The 18,916-nt window shown below is 41.6% G+C and overlaps 2 protein-coding genes across 6 annotated transcripts in view; one reads left to right on the top strand and one right to left on the bottom strand.

The window, feature by feature from the left end:
* The window catches only part of LOC137320977 (sorting nexin-24), a 246,321-nt gene extending 243,341 nt beyond the window's left edge, over window positions 1-2,980 (top strand). For all 3 annotated transcript variants that reach the window (XM_067983030.1, XM_067983032.1, XM_067983033.1), the window contains one exon: window positions 2,433-2,980. In XM_067983030.1, the coding sequence (XP_067839131.1) occupies window positions 2,433-2,503 (71 nt within the window). In that variant the 3' untranslated portion in view covers window positions 2,504-2,980. The remainder of the gene's footprint in view (window positions 1-2,432) is intronic.
* A 5,539-nt stretch (window positions 2,981-8,519) lies between these two features.
* Window positions 8,520-18,916, bottom strand: part of LOC137320978 (peptidyl-prolyl cis-trans isomerase C-like) — a 33,561-nt gene continuing 23,164 nt past the window's right edge. For all 3 annotated transcript variants that reach the window (XM_067983037.1, XM_067983034.1, XM_067983035.1), the window contains one exon: window positions 8,520-9,798. In XM_067983037.1, coding sequence (XP_067839138.1) covers window positions 9,667-9,798 — 132 coding nt within the window. In that variant the 3' untranslated portion in view covers window positions 8,520-9,666. The remainder of the gene's footprint in view (window positions 9,799-18,916) is intronic.

Genomic DNA, 18,916 nt, shown 5'->3' on the forward strand with positions numbered 1-18,916 from the left:
AGCGATGGAGTTGGACTCCTCCATCCTATCCGCTATTGTGGAAAGTGGACGTGGTACCATTTCCAATACCTCGCAAAGGTGGAGCTGTACCTCAATCATTCTCATTCTCAACAATGACCCCCGGTGTTCAGCAAATGTGTCCACCTCAGCAGAGCTTGGAGAGAAGTGTGCCCCCCGCCCCATGCAGACTCTCCACAGCTGTCCCTGCTGCCAGTGTTGGCCCGTGCTTGCTTGCGAGTGGTGAATCACCAAGTGACAACCCAACTATCTGCCTAACAGAACCCACCGAAGTGCCAGTATCTGCGCTGGTGCATGGCTGTATGTCATGTGATGGTGCACCCTCAGAAGGAATGGAATCCTCTGAGGAATCGCTTTCTTCCATCTGGGCTCCTTTCTTTTGAAGGCGTGAAGGCCCTGGAAGAAAACAGATATTAGTTATTCATCGGAAAAGTGACAATCTTTCCAGTGACCATACTGAGGTCTGGTACATTTCAATCATTGATAAAATCAATTCATAATGTCCGTGAAAAATGTTAAAGTTCTGTCACCAGCCATCTGTGGGTTGCCAGTCTCTCCATCTCCAACGGATAGGCATGCAACGGTGCAACTTATTTCCATGGCCTCCTCCTCTGCACCTGTGAGCTGGACTATTTGTGGTGGTCCACCTCCAGTCCTCCTCCTTTCCCTTGCGTTTTGCGCTCTCTTCTCCTACAAGGGGAGAAAGAACAGACCCGTGAGTGACTGAAGGTGACGTTTTCACCCTATGATTGCATTGCTATGGGTGAGGCTGACTATAATACAGATATATCAGAGGGTGACTATCGGACAGATGCATCACATTGCATCAGGATTCGGGTGAGTGGCAGTGGTCGGTGAATAAATGGGGAGGTGAGGAAGTGCATAGAAAGTGAAGGATGATTGATGCTGAAATTTAAGTGGGTGTGAGGAATGATGAGATGGAGTAGCTGTGCTAACACAGAATGAGAATGGGGGTGTTGTTGCATTTCACCGGATGTGGGTGAATCAGCAAATGTACTCACTTTTCCTGACCCGGTTAGGTCATTAAACCCCTTCCTGCACTGCAGCCAAGACCTGGGCACCATGCTCCTGCTGTTCACCTCTTTTGCCACCTCCAGCCATGCTTTCCTGGTGGCAGAACCAGGTTTCTTCCTCCGATCACTTGGGTAAATGACCTCCCTCCTGGTTCTCACAGCACCCAGCAGTACTTCCAGTGAAGCATCCGAGAACCTGGCTCCTACCTTTGCTCTCCTTGAATCCATTTCTGTATTTCCTCCTTTCTCCTCCAAAATTCATTTTTGCATTTAAAAAATGGACTTCAGATCACGTCATGTGGGTGCTCAGTACGCCCACTGTGCAGCTTGGAGACGCGAAACCCAGAAGTAAAATTAAGTGCCTTCAATTTAGCTGCGATCGCAGATTCCGATGCGCTGACTTTACTTCCGGGTTTCCCACGCGATTATCTACCCACCCGCTGAGTTCCCGGCTCCTGGTAAAAATCATGCCCCACATGTTTGATTTCCCCCCCCCACTCTCCCTATCTCAGGGGTGATGAAGTAAATTGTGTCATCCAGGATCCACCCTAGCAGAGTTTAGTTAAATCAACACAGGCCAGGTATTGAACCTGAGACCTTTTTGGTCCCACACTGTGCCACTGATCCACGGAGGTGAAGAAGGAGCAGAACTGGGTGATAGTTTTAATTTTATATATTTTCTCTCTCCACTGTGTATCTTTATTATAGTAAAAACAAGACAAAATAATGGATTATTTAAAATACAATTAGATACAATGACGGAGAGTTATCAAACTAGAGGGATATCCTTGATGGCCTAAGTCATCCCAAATTTTTTTAAATCTATTTAATAAATTGGGTCAGTTGCAGAATTTCAAAGACATTTTTAATGTTTCACTTCTGCTACAATATTCTTATTGGCTGAAGGAATTATTACAGCAGTAATAATTTTCAAATCCCAAATGACAAGGAAATGGAGCCATTGAGGATATTATTTTTGAAAATAATTTCTCAAGCACTCAAATGAATGACTGAACAATGGGCCTACAAGCCTGCTAATAAACCTTGATTGGTCTTAAAAATCAAACTGTGTGTTTTATTCAGAAGTGAAGGATTATTTCCTTTGTGCCTGTGACCATAACAAAACTTAGAACTCAAGATGCAACCAGACCAGAGCACTATACAGCTTCAGCATGACGGCCCCAGACTTACACCGTGCTGATTTGACAATGCAGCTCAACACTCTGCTTTGCTTTGTTGATTATTCAAGTTATCATCTTGAGCAATGGTCCCACAACCTCGCCAATACATTGAAGTAAACAAAACTCAAGCATAACTTTGATTTTGATAGTAATGGTGTTAACTATGGACCTGACTTGTCTTTCTCTTGTGATCTCTTAGATGACTTCCCAAATGTAGTTATTGAAGGTGTTCTACATGGGATATACTATCCATACCTTCAGCTAAGGTAGAGCAGAATCTACAACAAAAAGGCATTTCAAGAGACCCAACCACAACAGTAACAACTATTAGAGGTGCACATTTTTTATAAGAAGCTGTCAGTTCTGATTGATTTTCCTTGGCAGGATGTACATTTGAAGCTTAATACACTAATTACTTTTTAACTTTTGCATAACTCATTGCATTAACTTCTATATATTAAATGTGTAAATGTTTACCATTGAATGTGTGACAAATTTCATTGTGAACCATGAGAGTATGGAACCCGTTATTTAATAATGTAAAAACCATACTTTTTGAATTTTAAAGTCAAGAGCATTAACTTCATTGTTTGGAAACTGTTTCCACTTTATGTCTTAGCTTTTTTTTCCATTGGAAAAACTCTAATTAGTACAAAACTGTTATTGTAAATAAACATTTCAGCTAGAAATGTTAGTTGCATTTAATTATGTAGAAATGAAAAAATATTTATCTGTAAATTACACTGCAGCCCTTTATACTTAAGTTTGTAATCTTGTTAAAGCTTCGTTGAATAAGTAAAGCATATCTTTTTTTCAATCAGTTGTTTTATGTAATAAATTTGAACAGCACTAAACAATATATGAATGATTTACATCCTATTGGTTCATTTTCAGTGTGAGCATACTTTAAATTTTACTTTGGACTTTTTTTTCAATTTTGTTTATGGGACTGGGAATCTTCACTACAGATTTCTCCACAGCTGCAGTTAATGTGATAGCTAGAAGCTGCATGGGACAGCCTTAGCTGCTTTTCTTGTAGATGAGCCAAACTGCCCCCTCAGCCAAGATAGAACATCCCAATGTTATAAAGAACCATATCCAACAGCCTGATTGAGAATGGGCAAAACATCAGCTAAGAACATGAGCCCTAAGTTTTTGTTTCAGGTTTTTACTATGTTGCCCACCTCTCCGTTTATTTTAAAATGAGTGTTTTCAGTGACTCACTTCAGAAAATAATTTTGTGGCCTCTGAAATCTGCTGACCTTTTCAGGAAATGACCAAGATGTTGTAATGTTGTGGTGTAAATGGCCAGTAGGAATATTGGAAGTAAAAGCGTGATGGAATACTCTCCACTTGCCTGGATGAGTGCAGCTCCAACAACACTCAAGAAGCTCGACACCATCCAGGACAAAGCAGCCCGCTTGATTGGCACCCCACCCACCACCCTAAACATTCACTCCCTTCACCACTGGCGCACCATGGCTGCAGTGTGTACCATCCACAGGATGCACTGCAGCAATTCGCCAAGGTTTCTTTGACAGCACCTCCCAAACCCAGGACCTCTACCACCTAGAAGGACAAGAGCAGCAGGCACATAGGAACAACACCACCTGCATGTTCCCCTCCAAGTCACACACCATCCCGACTTGGAAATATATCGCCGTTCTTTCATCGTCGCTGGGTCAAAATCCTGGAACTCCCTTCCTAACCGCACTGTGGGAGAACCTTCACCGCACGGACTGCAGCGGTTCAAGAAGGCGGCTCACCACCTCCTCCTCAAGGGCAATTAGGGATGGACAATAAATGCTGGCCTCGCCAGCAACGCCCACATCCCATGAACGAATTTAAAAAAAATACCAGACAAAGAACCTAAATTCAGTTCCTCCAGGGAACACTTGTCAAATGGAGACAAATCCGGTAAGCATCACTAGTCAGGAAAATGCTCACATCCATTTTATGGGACATAGCATTTCGATGAATACTGATAGTAGTATAGTTTCAAAAGCAATAGATCATGCCTGAAAAGTTTATTAGAATTCTTTGACGGAGTAACTAAATTGTCATAAGTGGGCTACACAGTAGATATAATTTATTTGAACATTAAGATATTCAGTAAAGTTCCACATGTGATTCTTTTGAAGAAGATGAAGACTCTTGAAATTAATGGCAAATTAGCTAACTCAATTTATATCTGGATTAGCAATAAAAAGCAGAAATTGATAAAACAAAAAGCATTCTGTGGAGCAGTGACTAGTGTTGCTCCCAGAGGCTTGTTCTTGGTCCTTTGCTGCATAAAGAAATTATAAACAAAATTAAGGAGGGTAATTCTAGTCCTACAAAATTTGATGATGCCTCCAAGCAATGTAAAAGACAAACTGTAGATGCTGGAAATCTGAAATAAACATCAAATGGTGCAAATACACATGGTCTGAAAGAAAAAAAAAGGGTTAATGTTTCAGATAGAATATAAACATTTCTGTTGACTCATTAAACAAATTAGCACCCTTAACCTGAACTCTTCCCCCCCACCCAGAGAAAAAAACTAAATTTGAATATATAAATCACAAACCTCAACTTAAACTGATTGTTTGCTTTGAAGTGCAGTCTTTGTGAAAATTATTTCAGCATATGACGATCCTCCAGTCCTATGTGCCAGGACAGTAGGTACACAAGTGGGAGAGAGGACCGTGCACCAACATCTTTCTGGGCTACAAGTTCTTGTATTATTTGTGAGCCAAAGTGCTTGTACCCATATCCTGCAGGAGCCTCATTAAGGCTCTAGATTTAATGCAAAAATATTTAAATAAACAACAAATCCAAATCCCTGGTATTTGTATTTGTTTGCTATTTTCACTGTAAGCTTATTTGGAATGGGAAAAGAGCTCAATTGGTGCAGGAGTTCCTAAATAATCTTTGGAGGTTTTTTTCTTTATTTACAGTGTCTATATAGTGTAGTGTTTTTGTTAGGCACGTTCTCCATTTTTCTGGAATTTGTATTGCAAATTGATTTTTTTTGGAGGCCATTTTTTTCTCACTCATGATTAGAAATTTATTTGTAAAGCACCTCAATTTAATAGTGGAGGTGGTAGAAGGTGTATGCCAGTGTATGACGGTCAGCAGGCCCCAAATCAATCTGTAGACTTTGATACATACCAGTAATCCAAACAATTGCCTCAACTTGCGATAGGTCAACCAGACAGACCCGTGCCATCTGCAGCAAAGACACCTGCAGCAACCTTGCCACAAAGGGGCAGCACTACCAGTGGTTGGTAAGATCAACACTGCCTTCAGTTATTATGCCTATGGCTCATTCCTGGTTAGCACTCCAATATGAGGTACCAGGCTGCCCACATCCATCAAAAAGGTAACTGCTTCATTAGTCAGCATGCCCAGCATTTTTATCTCCTTTTCCACTCAATGCCATGACATCGATGACCAAACATGATGCACTACTGTCCTCTGGGGAGGGTGCCCTGGAGTGCTACTCAGAGCAAGCCCCCTCGCACCCACGTCATGCACCAAAATATTTACTTCACCAGCCATCAGACAGGATTGGGGGCTTCAGCATTTGCCGATGGACTCTTTTTTAGCTCAACATTGAATTTGCCTTCCTTTTTGATTACCATTGCCCCCACCCCCATACAGCTTTTAGAAAGGCTAACAAATATTTGATTCTGTTTTCTGTTGCTTGAGCTGATACAGAAAGTTTTATGACAAGACAAAACCAATTTCAGCCTGTTGACCGGAAGTCACCGGTTACGGTTATTGGCTTAGTACAAAGAGAAGAGTCAATTCTCTCTTAACTCTCAATTCGCTTTATTCACGCCGTTAGATCATATACATATAGTTTATATGTCTGGTTAGATATAGACATGCAGTTTGCACCAGGTTATACAGTTTTATACCCAAACTAGGATCTAAACGCACACCCACTAGGTTTCTCTGACACTCCCTGAGTGGTCACAATATAAAGGATAATACCCGAAAAGGAGAGCTGACGCTGGCCAGGCGTTCCGTTCTCTCTCTCTCTCTCGACGTCATCTCTACATCCCTAACGTAGGTTCTTCCACTTCCGCGATGGTTGGTCTCCGGAGTCTTCGCTCTGGCTCCACGCCCCAGATTCTTCATTCTTTTTCCGAATCTTATCTCTTCAAGCTGTGCTGTCTCTCTCCCGTTGGTTTAGGCGTGCTCCCCTAGTCTGTGTCTTCTCCTCATTGGCTCTGTCCCAAGGACTTAGGTAGCATTACCTCATTACTCCTTTTCTAAATAAGGACTTGTCTTATCACATCTCCTTTGTCTTTCACAAAACTTAGCTAATTCAAACCGGTTCCAGCCAGCTCAGGCCAGTGACTGAACTCAGATTACTTCAGTTCAAAAGTTGCTTTTGCCTGTGTGTCAGCAGCTGGGAATCTGAGGTTACTGCAGCCCCTGGCCAACAAGCCTTTATAAGGGCTGGGGGAATTTTACAGCCCACACCCCCCATCCTGTCAGTAGCCACATCGCATTAATTCTGAGCAGCAACTCTTTAAGGGCTGCATGCTCCTGATTCTATGAGTCAATCTGCTCCCCCCCCCACCCCGGAAGGCTCAAGCAACGCAGGGAACATACTGAGATTAAATCAGTTGATCCTGTCAAATCCAGCATGGTCAACAGGCCACTCCACCAGTACAGGTGTGCTACAAGCAGGAATCAACCGTATGTATCATGCAACATTCCAATTAGATATAGGTGGTTCCTTGAACAATCAAACCAAACCATACTTCCTATATTAATCCAGTTAAACTTAGAAGGTCAGGGGCATTATATACATAAGGAATATATATTTGTCTGTGGAGCTATAAAACCAAATTGTTAAGTACAATTCACATAGATAATCAAATCAAAATCTCCACAATGTGTGGTGCAGGAAGTTTTCTGTCACAGAAAACCCTGGTATTTATGTCATTACAGCCATCTGCAGTTTAAACTGAGCAAACCAATCAGATCTAGGATCAAAGAATATAGTCTGAACTTTGTCATAAAATGTGAATTACCTGTCTGTTTTACTTCATCAACCAGTCACTAAAAGTGAATGAAAGCAAATTATCAATGTGGCTAATTAAATACTGGGATGTATTTCTAAGGCATTTGATTTTAAGTCAAAACAAGTTATTGTAACTGTGCAGCATATTTAGAAATTGTGGGCCTTCAAAAGGACATTGGTTTAATGAAGAGAAGAGTATTGAGGATGATTCAAGGACTTAAAACTCTCTGTTACGAGGAGACACCAGCAGAACTGAACTTATTTGCATTGTATTGTATCTCCGAAACAAGTTATTTAACATATACTGTAAATGCAGTACTTGGGGATCTGAGCACAAAATTAACAATGCTTAAGCAAGATGAGAGATTAAGAGAAATTTAATTTCTCTCCAAAATAACAGCAGATAAGTGGAATAAATGCCAATCAAAAATAGTTAATGCTATTTCAATTAACTACTTTTAAAAAAAGAGTTGGATCAATAGGTGGTTAAGAATGGAATTGAAGACTATGGATTTAAGTATAGACAAAGTTATCCAAATACTTTATGAAACATGATGAGTGCTTTGCTGCCGAGACCTTGGAAATGTCATTTTTGAAATATTACAAGGTTAACTAATGTACATTGTAAAGAAAGAGCTTACATTCTTATAGCACCTTTCACATCACAAAGCACTTCATAGCATTAGAATTAATGTTGAGCTGTTATTATGTAAGCGAACAAAAGTAGTCAATTTGTATACAGTAAACCTCACTAACAGTAAATGAGATTTATTTCTGTTTGTGGTGCTGTTAGTTGAAGGATGAATATTGGCCAGGATAATGCGAGAACTGCTCTTCTTCAAGTAGTACCATGGGATCCTAAATGTCCACCTGAACAGGCAGAAAGGGCCTCAAAGGGTTGTAATAGTAGACTGATATCCTAGAGGTTTTGAATTTTTAGAAAGTCAAAGAGACATTTCAAGGCATTATTTTCTTGGAAGTTTAATCTGTGGTTCATCACCTCCATTAAAAGTACATAGGAACATTAGGAACAGAAGTAGGCCATTCAGCCCCTCAAGCCTGTTCTGCTATTCAGTTAGACCGTGGCTGACATGCACCGTAACTCCATTTTCCCGCCTTTGCTCCATATCCCTCAATACCCTTACTTAACAAAAATTTATCTATCTCAATCTTGAACCACAGCATCCACAGCCTTTTGGGGGAAGAAAGTTCCTTTTGGGTTGGCTTTCCCTGAAATATTAAACAATTAGAATTACAAGTGCATATTTTAATGAATACTCCTTTATTCAAATGGGCTTCTGTTATCATTCAGAAAGTCATACACCAGCGTTGTCAGGAATGATCACAGTAAAGAGCTAACATGGACAACAAAAATTCAATCCAATTTCAGCAGATAAGTTCATCGCAAACCAAAGACAGACCACTTATTTACACTTAACTAACATTACATTCAGAAACTCATTCTGACATGTGTGTTATCAGACCTGAACACATTAAAAGGTTTAACATTGATGACAAAAGTTCAGTTTAATTTCTTTAGTAGTCAGGTTTATCCCAGGTCAAATACACCACAGATGTTTCCACTCAACTAGCAGTTTTGAGACCAACAGTTAAATAACTTTTGCAATTATTTTATTTAAAATGTTTGGCTGAGACCAAACATTTTTCATTGTAGTTGATCTGTTAGTTTGCAAATGTAACTTTAATTATCTTGGTGTTTTACAAGAAGCATACTTGTTTTTGTGAAATATATTTTCATAAAAGCTTAACTACAACAAAGTGATGAATAGTGTATACAACTGGGAACAGTAGAAAATATTTCTGCAAGCTTATAGTTGTACTAAACATACTAAACACATAGGCCCAGAAATTCGGGGGCACCCATTTTTGAATTCCTTGTGCCTGCATGCTGAGGCCCGAAGCTCCCCCAAATTGGGTCTCTGTCCTTATTTCATTGGAGATGATGAGAGCCTGTCAGCGAAGAGGAGTCAAGATGAGGCCGCTGCTAGTGTCGCAGTGGCCCTCAGGTAAATGGATCAGGAACGGTAGAGCTTGGGGGTCAGGAGTGGGAGAAATAGGGGAGCGGTGGCGATGGGGGGGGGGAGGGAAATCGCTGATCGGTTCCTTTAACGTGCGGTGGAAGGAGCACCCCTGCTCTTCCCAGCTCCACATTCAGTTAAGTTACTTGCTGAAAAACGGGCGCTGTGCGGACCAATTTCTAGGCCTCTGTATTGTGCGGTAACTTTTCGAAACATACCAAGTCATTTTTTGCTTAAGAAGTCGGACATAAAAAGGAAAAGAACACTTTGGTATATCATCATTAACATAAACATTTGATCAGAGTAACCACAAACTGTCATCTTTGCACATCATCTGTTATTCCTAAGAGACTCTGTGGTGTGCTATCCTGTTACTCGTCATCGTCTACTTCAACCACAAAAGGTTCTTTAACATCTATCTTGCCGCTATTTACTATCACACAGTCTTGGATAGGTCGATTTTCATTGTTTGTTTCCTGGAGTTCTATCATGTACACCACAGGCTAGAAACACAATAAGAAAAACTGTTAGTAATAGTCTAGAAGATTTATTAAATTTACATTTTCAACAGTTGAAGTTACTGCCAGAATTCTATATGCAACACCCATGAATCATTGAGTTATCGCCAGTGATTACCATTTTCAGAAGTTCAACTGAAGGTCACCTGTGCAATCTTCTGATGAAAAATAATGAATCATTTGTACTGTGTGATTAGCGCCTTGTATTATAGCTGACATATACTTATTAAACACACCAGTTCTTACAAAAGCCTGATCGTAGATATTATAACTGTATGCAGCAATGTAAGTTTTTTTTAAGAGGACAGTTTTACTTAAAGATCAATGTTAAAAAAAAATCAGTGTGCACATGAACCATCTTCCAGCAAGCTGATTACTCCCTGGTGTGGTGTTTCCTTCTAGCAATCTGACTGATTGCTGGTAACCTCATGATCATTTTATTCAATTAGTTGCTTCGTGATTTGTCAAATCTACCAGAGGTTCATAGAACCAGAAAAGCTATCTGGCCAATCCCAAAAAACTAATATCTCACCCATATCTATCCAATTCAATTCTTCCATACTGCCTCCCTGGGCAGTCCATTCCCACATGCATTGCCCTCTATATACAGTAGTGAAACTGAAAATGTCTACACTTTTTCTCTTCTGAGCTTGAGCCTTTCATAGAGTATATGGGAATCTCAAACACATTGAGGTTCAATTTATCTATTCCCTTAAAGATTGTGAATACTTCAATAATGTCTTCTCTGAGCCTTCTCTTCAGAGAAGACAACTGAAGGCTCTTCAACCTCTCAGCATAGCTCAGGTACCATAAGCTAAGTATCAATTTGGTTACCATTTTCTGTACTGCTTTCAATGCCTGGATGTCCTTGCTGTATTATGGCAAAAAGAATTGTACACAGTATACCAGATAGAATCATAGAATCTTACAGCACTGAAAGGAGGCCAATCAGCCCATCATGCCTGTGCCGGCTCTTTCAAAGAGCTTACTAGTTTAGTCCCACGCCCCAGCTTTTTCCCCATAACCCTGCAAATTAGTCCTCTTCAAGTACATGTCCAATTGCCTTTTTAAATTTCCTATGGAATCTGATTCCACCACCCTTTCAGTTAACGCATTCTAGATCTTAACAACCCTACATGTGAAAACATTTCTCCTAATTTCCCCTCTAGTTCTTTTGCCAATTATTTTAATTCTATGACCTCTGGTTACCGACCCAATTGCCAGAGGAAATGGTTTCTCCCAACTTGCTCTGTCAAAACCCCTTATAATTTTGTGGGGTCATTCAACTGCTATTCAGATGCCTTTTACAAAATCATGATCACCTCCAGGGAATTGTGCTCTATTCCTCAGGCTATACATCCCAAGATCTAGATGGCTCTCCTTAACACTGCTGCATACTGCACTGCTGGTTTCAATAAGCTATTCACCAGTGCCCCCAGATCCCTCTGTATGTTGTGCCCTGTAACACAGAGCAATTTAGTTTCTTGCTCTTCCCTAGCCTCACTACCTTGCACTTGTCCACATTAAATGCCATTTTCCACTCCTCAGCCATCTTCCTGATCTATCCAAATTCATTTGTATTTGGTTTGCCTGTCATGTCTTGTTTAACTCCAACCCAATTTGGTATCATCTGAAAACTTATTTCCAGGTTAGCCACTTTATAATCCTTGGACACTACTCCCATTTCTAAGAGTTCTGTGAAGATAGTGGCAAGGACATGACCAATTTTGCAGGCCACTTTAAAGTATCCTTGTATGAATCCCATCGGGCCTGGACTCTTGTTTTCTTTAATTTCCTCATCTTATTAGTGACTGCCTTATGTGAAATTTCTAATTCTTTCAGTACCGCCTCCTTCCCATAAAATTTACAGTCTGTTCCATGAATACAGAAAAGTAGTACAGTATTCATTTGACATGTTTGTTATTCCTTGGCCACTGATAATGTTATTTTGGGGATCTTTCAATGGCCCCACCATTTCTTTTATTTCTGCTTGCTGCAAACATATTTATAGAAATGCTTGACATTTCTTAATATTCTCTGTTACCCCGTCCTCACCTTTTTTTTAGTTTCTTAACCTCCTTTAGCTTGTTTTTTATATCTGGCTCCGTCCACAATGCTACCCATAGTTTTATACTTTAGAAACATTTATTTTGCCCTTAATCCCATGTTATTTCTATTGTTGCCCACATCAGCCTTTTCCTTTCTTTCCTTGTGGTATATAGCTACTCTATACTCTTTGTACAGTATTCCTACACATAATCCATTTTCTCCCATGTTTTTCTCTTCTAACGGTGCTCTCCAGTCCAATTTCCTTTGCTTACTCATCATCCCTTCAAAATCTGCCTACCTAAAGTTGAATGTTTCTTTTGTATTTATTCTTTCTTCCATAGTAAGCCCTAACCATAAGCTCAACCATATTGTGGTCACTGCTGGCAAGGTATTCTCTAACTCTGACCCACCATCTGCTAGATGTTACTAATATCAGGTTCAATAACACCCTGCTTACTTAGGTTCTTTGGCCAATTATTCTATGTAATAATCCAATGTCGCATCATATTTTCATTCCTATTGCAGCCTTTACGTATTTCTCAATCAATCCCTGGTAAATTGAGGTCACCTGTAACAACTGCTTCTGACCTTTATTTGACAACAAAGTTTTTGGTCCTCCTGTCCTGGTAATCTGTAGCAGACACCCAGAATTTCCCCTTGTATCTCTCTCATCCCTATCCACAAGGTCTCCAACTTATGTAGATCAGCTCGGTCCATGTCTGTTATAATCAAGTTTCATAGGAATAGGAGTACGCTATTCAGCCCCTCGAGCCTGTTCTGCCGTTCACTGAGATCATGGCTGATCTGTATCCTAACTCCATTTACTCACCTTGGCTCCATATCCCTTAATAGCAAAAATCTATCGATCACAGATTTAAAATTATTAATTGAGCTAGCATCCACTGCTTTTTGTGGGAGAGAGTTCCACACTTCTACCACCATTGTGAAGAAGTGTTTCCTCACTTCTCTCTTGAATGGCATGGCTCTGATTTTAAAGTTATGTCCCCTTGTCCGAGACTGCCCCACCAGCTAAATAAGTTTCTCTCTACCCTATCAATATCTTTCAAAATCCTAACAACATCAATCAATTCACCCCATAACCTTCTATATTCCAGGAAATATAAGCCTAGTTTATGTACTCTCTCCTCATAATTTAACCCTTGGAGCCCTGGTCACATTCTGCTGAATCTGCGCTGTACTGCTTCCAAGGCCAATAGATCCTTCCTAAGGTGTGGTGCCTAGAACTGTACACAGTACTCCAGATGTGGTCTAACCAGGGCTTTGTTCAGCTGTAGCAAAACTTCCCATTATATTCTAGCCCTCTAAATATAAATCTAACAGTCCATTAGCCTTTTTGATTTTTTTTAACTGACCACTACACTTTAGTGATCTGTGAAGATGGACCCCTAAATCTCTTTTGACCTCCACTGTTCTTCGCTTTTCACCATTTCAAAAATACTCAGATCTATCCTTTTTTGATCCCAAATGGATTATCTCACACTTACCTGCGTTGAAATCCATCTGCCACAATCTTGCCCATTCACTTAATCTATCAATGTCTCTTTGTAATTTTATACTCCCGTCTACTACGACGTTAAAGGTGCTATATAAATGCAAGTTGTTGTTGTCTACACTACTTACTATGCCACCAATTTTTGTGTCATCAGCAAACTTGGATATATGGTTCTCTATTGTGTTAACTAAGTCATTGATAAATATAATGAATAGTTGAGGTCCCAGCAGAGATCCTTGTGGGACACCACTAGTCACTTCCTTACAATTTGAGTACATACCATTTATCCCTACTCTGACTTCTACTGCCTAACAAATATCCTAACCAGGTCAATAATTTGTCTTAAATTCCATGAGCTTTAATTTTAGCTAACAGTCTCTTACGTGGAACCTTATCGAATGCCTTCTGGAAGTCCGTATAAACTACATCCATAGATATTCTGTCTACTATTTTAGTTACTTCCTCAAAAAATTCAATTAGATATGACCAACCCTTTACAAATCCATGTTGGCTCTCTCTAATCAGCTCAAATTTCTCTAAGTGCTCAGTCATCCTGTCCTTAATTATAGATTCCAATAACTTCTCCACAGCAGGTGTTAGACTAACAGGTCTATAATTTCCTGGTTTATCTCTCTCTCACCTTTCTTAAATAATGGAGTTACATTTGTAATTTTCTAATCTAAAGGGACAATTGCTGAATCATGAGAGCTTTGGAAGATTATGGCTAAAGCATTTGCAATTCCCTCACCTACTTCTTTTAAAACCCTGGGGTGGAAACTATCAGGTTCTGAGGATTTGTCAGTCTTTAGTGCCATTATTTTTTCTAATACTGTTATCTTCCTTATGTTAACTTTAGTGAATTCCAGTCATTGATTCATTATTAGTTTACCTGGAATGTCAGGTATATTATCTTCTTCCTCTACTGTGCAGACTGACACAAAGCAATTATTCAACAAGTTTGCCATTTCTTTATTTTCATTTGCAATATTACCCACATCTGTTTTTAAAGGGACCATATTACCTTTGACTACCCTTTTTCTTCTAATGTAATTGTAAAAACTTTTTGTGTTAATCGTGATATCCCTCGCAAGTTTCTTATTCCCTTTTTGCAGCTCTTACTATTTTTTTGTTTTACTTTGCTGTTCTTTATATCTCTCCCAGTCCCCTAGATCTACACTATTCTTTGCACTTTTGTATGCCCTTTCCTTTAGTTTTATGTTATCTCTCACCTCTTTTGTCGACCATGGCTGTTTTATTTGCTAAGTAGAGCTCTTGCCCCTTAGACTATATACTGGTCCTGTATTAAGCTAAATTCTTTTTTGAACACCTCCCATTGTTCATCTGTAGTTTTACCCGATAACAGTTCTGACCAGTTGGTTGTCGACAGTCTCTGTCTCATCCCGTTAAAGTTAACCTTACCAAAATCTAGAATCTTAGTAACTGTGTTACATTTCTCCTTTTCAAACCTAACATTGAATTCAATCATATTATGATCACTGTTAGATAAATGTTCCCTTACTATTAGATTATTAACTAAGTCTAGCTCATTTCCTTTCACATAAAAAGCTGTACACCCTCCCAGTTTGTCTTTTCTATCTTTACAAAGTAATCTGTACCCCTATACACTTATACAAGTCGTGTCAATGCTAATCCAGGTCTCTGTAATGCTTATGATATCATAGCTTTACAATCCATCAAAGACCTTCAGGTCTCACATTTTATTCCTGAGACTCCTAGAATTCATATGAAGACCTTTGAGGCATCCATTTCTCCAACCCCCAGACATTATCATTTATTTTGTGATTATTTCACTGTGTGCATCAGCAACCAACCCCTGCCCTGCACCATAACATCCAGCTTCTGTATCTTTTCTACCTCCAACACTCTATTTGTTTGCTTTTTCTGGTTCTGCTCTGTTTGCACCTCCATCTTACTAGTTTAAATCCTCCTCCACCATCTTATTTCTCTCTACAAGAACATTGGTACCATTCTGATTCAGGTGCAGTTCCTCTGGTCTTTAGAGCTTCCCACTGCTCCAGAACTTGGCCCAATGTCCCAGGTATCTGAAACCCTCCCTTCTACTCCCTTTTTCAATCCAAACATTGATATATCTAATCTGCTTCTCCAAAATTTGTCCAGTGCTTGGCACTGTGAGTGCAAGATCCCTGAATCAGAAGGTTGTGAGCTCAAATCCCGCTCTGATCCGATGGCACTTTTTTGAAGAAGAACGGGGAGTTCCGGTATCAACACCAACAAAACAGATCAACAGGTCGTTCACTTCATTGTTGTTTGTAGTGTGTAAATTGGCTGCTGTGATGTCCACAAAACAAGAATAACTGCACTCCAAAAAATGAATCATTAGCTTTGTAGTGCTTGGAAACATCTTGAGGATGTGAAAGGGGCAATAGAAGGCAATAGAAACTAACTCCTCAAACATGAGTCATTGAACATTCATGGCAAGTGACGTAAGGCTATTGTGAAACAATAGGGTATTAGGATGTAATGCCAAGTCAATTAAGTATAAAACGAGACACACAATCATTTCTTTATATAAGGCCTATGTCAGGGCACATCTAGAAGTACTAACTTGATTGATTTCTATGACGAAGTAACAGAGAGGGTTGAAGAAGGTAGTGCTGTTAATGTATATCTGGACTTTCAAAAGGCATTTGATAAAAATACCACGTAACAGACTTGTTAGCAAAATTAAAGCCCATGGGATTAAAGGGACAGTGGCAGCATGGATACAAAATTGGCTAAGGGACAAAAAGCAGAAAGTAGTGGTAAACAGTTATTTTTCAGACTGGAGGGAAGTATACAGTGGTGTTCCCCAGCGGTCAGTATTAGGACCACTGCTGTTTTTGATATATATTAATGACCTGGACTTGGGTATAGAGAGTGTAATTTCAAAGTTTGCAGATGACACGAAACTCGGAAATGTAGTAAGCAATGTGGAGGATAGTAACAGACTTCAGGAGGACATAGACAGACTGGTGAAATGGGCAGACACATGGCAGATGAAATTTAACGCAGAGAAGTGTGAAGTGATGCAATTTGGTAGGAAAAATGAGGAGAGGCAATATAAACTAAATGGTACAATTTTAAAGGGGGTACAGGAACAGAGAGACCTGGGGGTGCACATACACAAATCTTTGAAGGTGGCAGAACAAGTTGAGAAGGCTGTTAAAAAAGCATATGGAATCCTGGGATTTATTAATAGACACATAGAGCTCGATATTAGGAGGGAGGCGAGTTGGCAGCAGGGGGTCGACTGGGCGTGTGGGTAAAACGCCCAGTGAAATCAAGGTGCTTCGCACGTGATCGCAGCCTAATTGAAGGCACTTACCTTGGCTTCCGGGTTTCCCGTTCTAGACCTGCGCAACGGGCGCACTGCGCACCTGCATCACAGGCTGTCAGCAGGAGGAGCCCTATTTAAAGGGGCAGTCCTCCAATGCTCCTCCTGCAGCAAAGAACCAATTTAGGAGCATGGAGCAGGCCAGAGGCAAGGCTGCTCCAAGGTTCTCTGACTCCTCACTCCAGGTGCTGCTCGATGGGGTGAGGAGGAGAAGGGAAATTTTTTTCCCATTGGATGGGAGGAAGTGTCCTCCCTCCACCACCAAGAAGGCCTGGCTGGAGGTGGCCGAGGAGATCACCAGCAGCGGCAATGTGTCCAGAACCTGGGTGCAGTGCAGGAAGAGATTTAATGACCTAACCAGGTCAGCCAAAGTGAGTATACTTACGCATTCTCCCACACTCCGCCTTCCACATCACCTCCACCACCACACAACTCCTTCTGCACTGCCACCACACGCTCTCGCATCACTCCTCACATCCACTCAACTATCATCCTCACCTTGTCTGCACGTACTCACCGCCCCAGTTCCCATTCGAACAGTACCACGCAACCCAATCCTCATACAATCTCATAACTATGTCTCACACGCACCCTCCCATGCATCTCCCTCACGCTCACCCCCACCCACACCAATGCATGCAGCGGGTCACCATGCAACCATCACTCAATCACGCCTCTGTGTTTTGCCTTGATAGGAGAAGAGATGCCAGAATGCCCGGGAGAGGGCACGGACCGGAGGGGGCCCGCCACACCAGGTGGCCTTAACAGATGCGGAGCAACAGGAACTCAAAATAAACCGCACGCTGGAGTGCCTGACAGTGGCGGATGTCGAGACTGGGAGCGCACAAACGGCTGGTGACAGAAATCTAACACTCAGCACTCATGATAGCGAATGATCTTAGCATCACTTGGCATCTGCAGCACCTCAACATCTGTCCACATGCTTAATATTGCTTTCTGTTCTCTTGCAGGGCCATCTGCGACTGCCGTGACTGCGGAGGGCAATTCCTCAGAGGACCTGCCGGCCTCTGAGGGTCCATCATCACATCTGAGCCATGCATCCACCAGCACAGATACACACACCTCGGTGGGTCCCCGTCCTCACTTAGTTGGGCTTGCACATGGTGAGTCACCACGCACGTGAGCACGAGCAGACCCTGGTGGCAGGGGCAGCCATGGAGAATCCGCGTCGGTGGGAGCACTCTTCTCCAGGCTCTGCTCAGCTGGACCCAGATGCTGAACCCTGGGGGCCAGCCGTGAAAAGGAGAGTCACCGAGGGCCAGCAGCACATTGCCGAGGTACTGGAACAGTTGCCACGCGCACTCTCCACAATTGCGCAGAGGATGGAGGAGTCCAACTCCTGCATGAGTGGAATACTGTCACAGGGACGTGGAGGCATCTCTGAGATAGTGCGCGGGTAGGTGCGGGAATGTCTGCGATGGAGGAAAGGCTAGCCTCCATCGAGCGTCAAGCACGGCTCAACAATGAGTCCATTCAGGCCCTGACAACAGCCGTTCGATTTCAGGGTGAGCAACATTCTGCCGCCTTAATCAACCTGACAGATACCTTACAACTGGCCTTCCAAGGCTTCACACAAATCCTCCAAACTGTTGTCCAGCAGGGTGGAAGGAGTGAAGTGGGCCTGGGCCAGGAGAGGGATGATGGTGAAAGGGGACATGGAAGTGGGGACACCACTCAAAGCGTTCCCACATCTCACCTGTTGCCTCCCTCTCAACCAGTACCCGCAATGCTGCCTCCTCTCCAGGTGGCCGAGTCTGCCCCTGCACGGGTGCAGGTGGAGCAGTCTTTGGAGGGGCCTTCATGGTCACCGAAACCCAGAGGGCGTCTGCGCAAAGCATCTCATTGGTCAGGGCATGGACAAGAGCAACCTGCCATTACCTCTGCTGAAGCCACAGGGATAGCACCACGTAGGGGTTCCCGTAAACGTAAGGCGAAGGTTTTGTGAGCACAAAGGGGATGCACAAGGGTGTAAGACAAAATGTCATGTTTTTGATTTATTTTCCTTTGTTTTGCAAAAAATCATTAAAAAATTGTTATCACCACTACTGCCATGTCTTTGAAAATCCTGTCTGTTTTGCGCAATAATGCCCTTTCCTGAGGATCACCATGAAGACCCACACCTGATGCCACCCATTGTGTCACTGCAGAGTGGGTGTAGCTGTATT

The sequence above is a fragment of the Heptranchias perlo genome, chromosome 4 (genome assembly GCF_035084215.1).
Source record: "Heptranchias perlo isolate sHepPer1 chromosome 4, sHepPer1.hap1, whole genome shotgun sequence".
NCBI lineage: Eukaryota > Metazoa > Chordata > Chondrichthyes > Hexanchiformes > Hexanchidae > Heptranchias > Heptranchias perlo.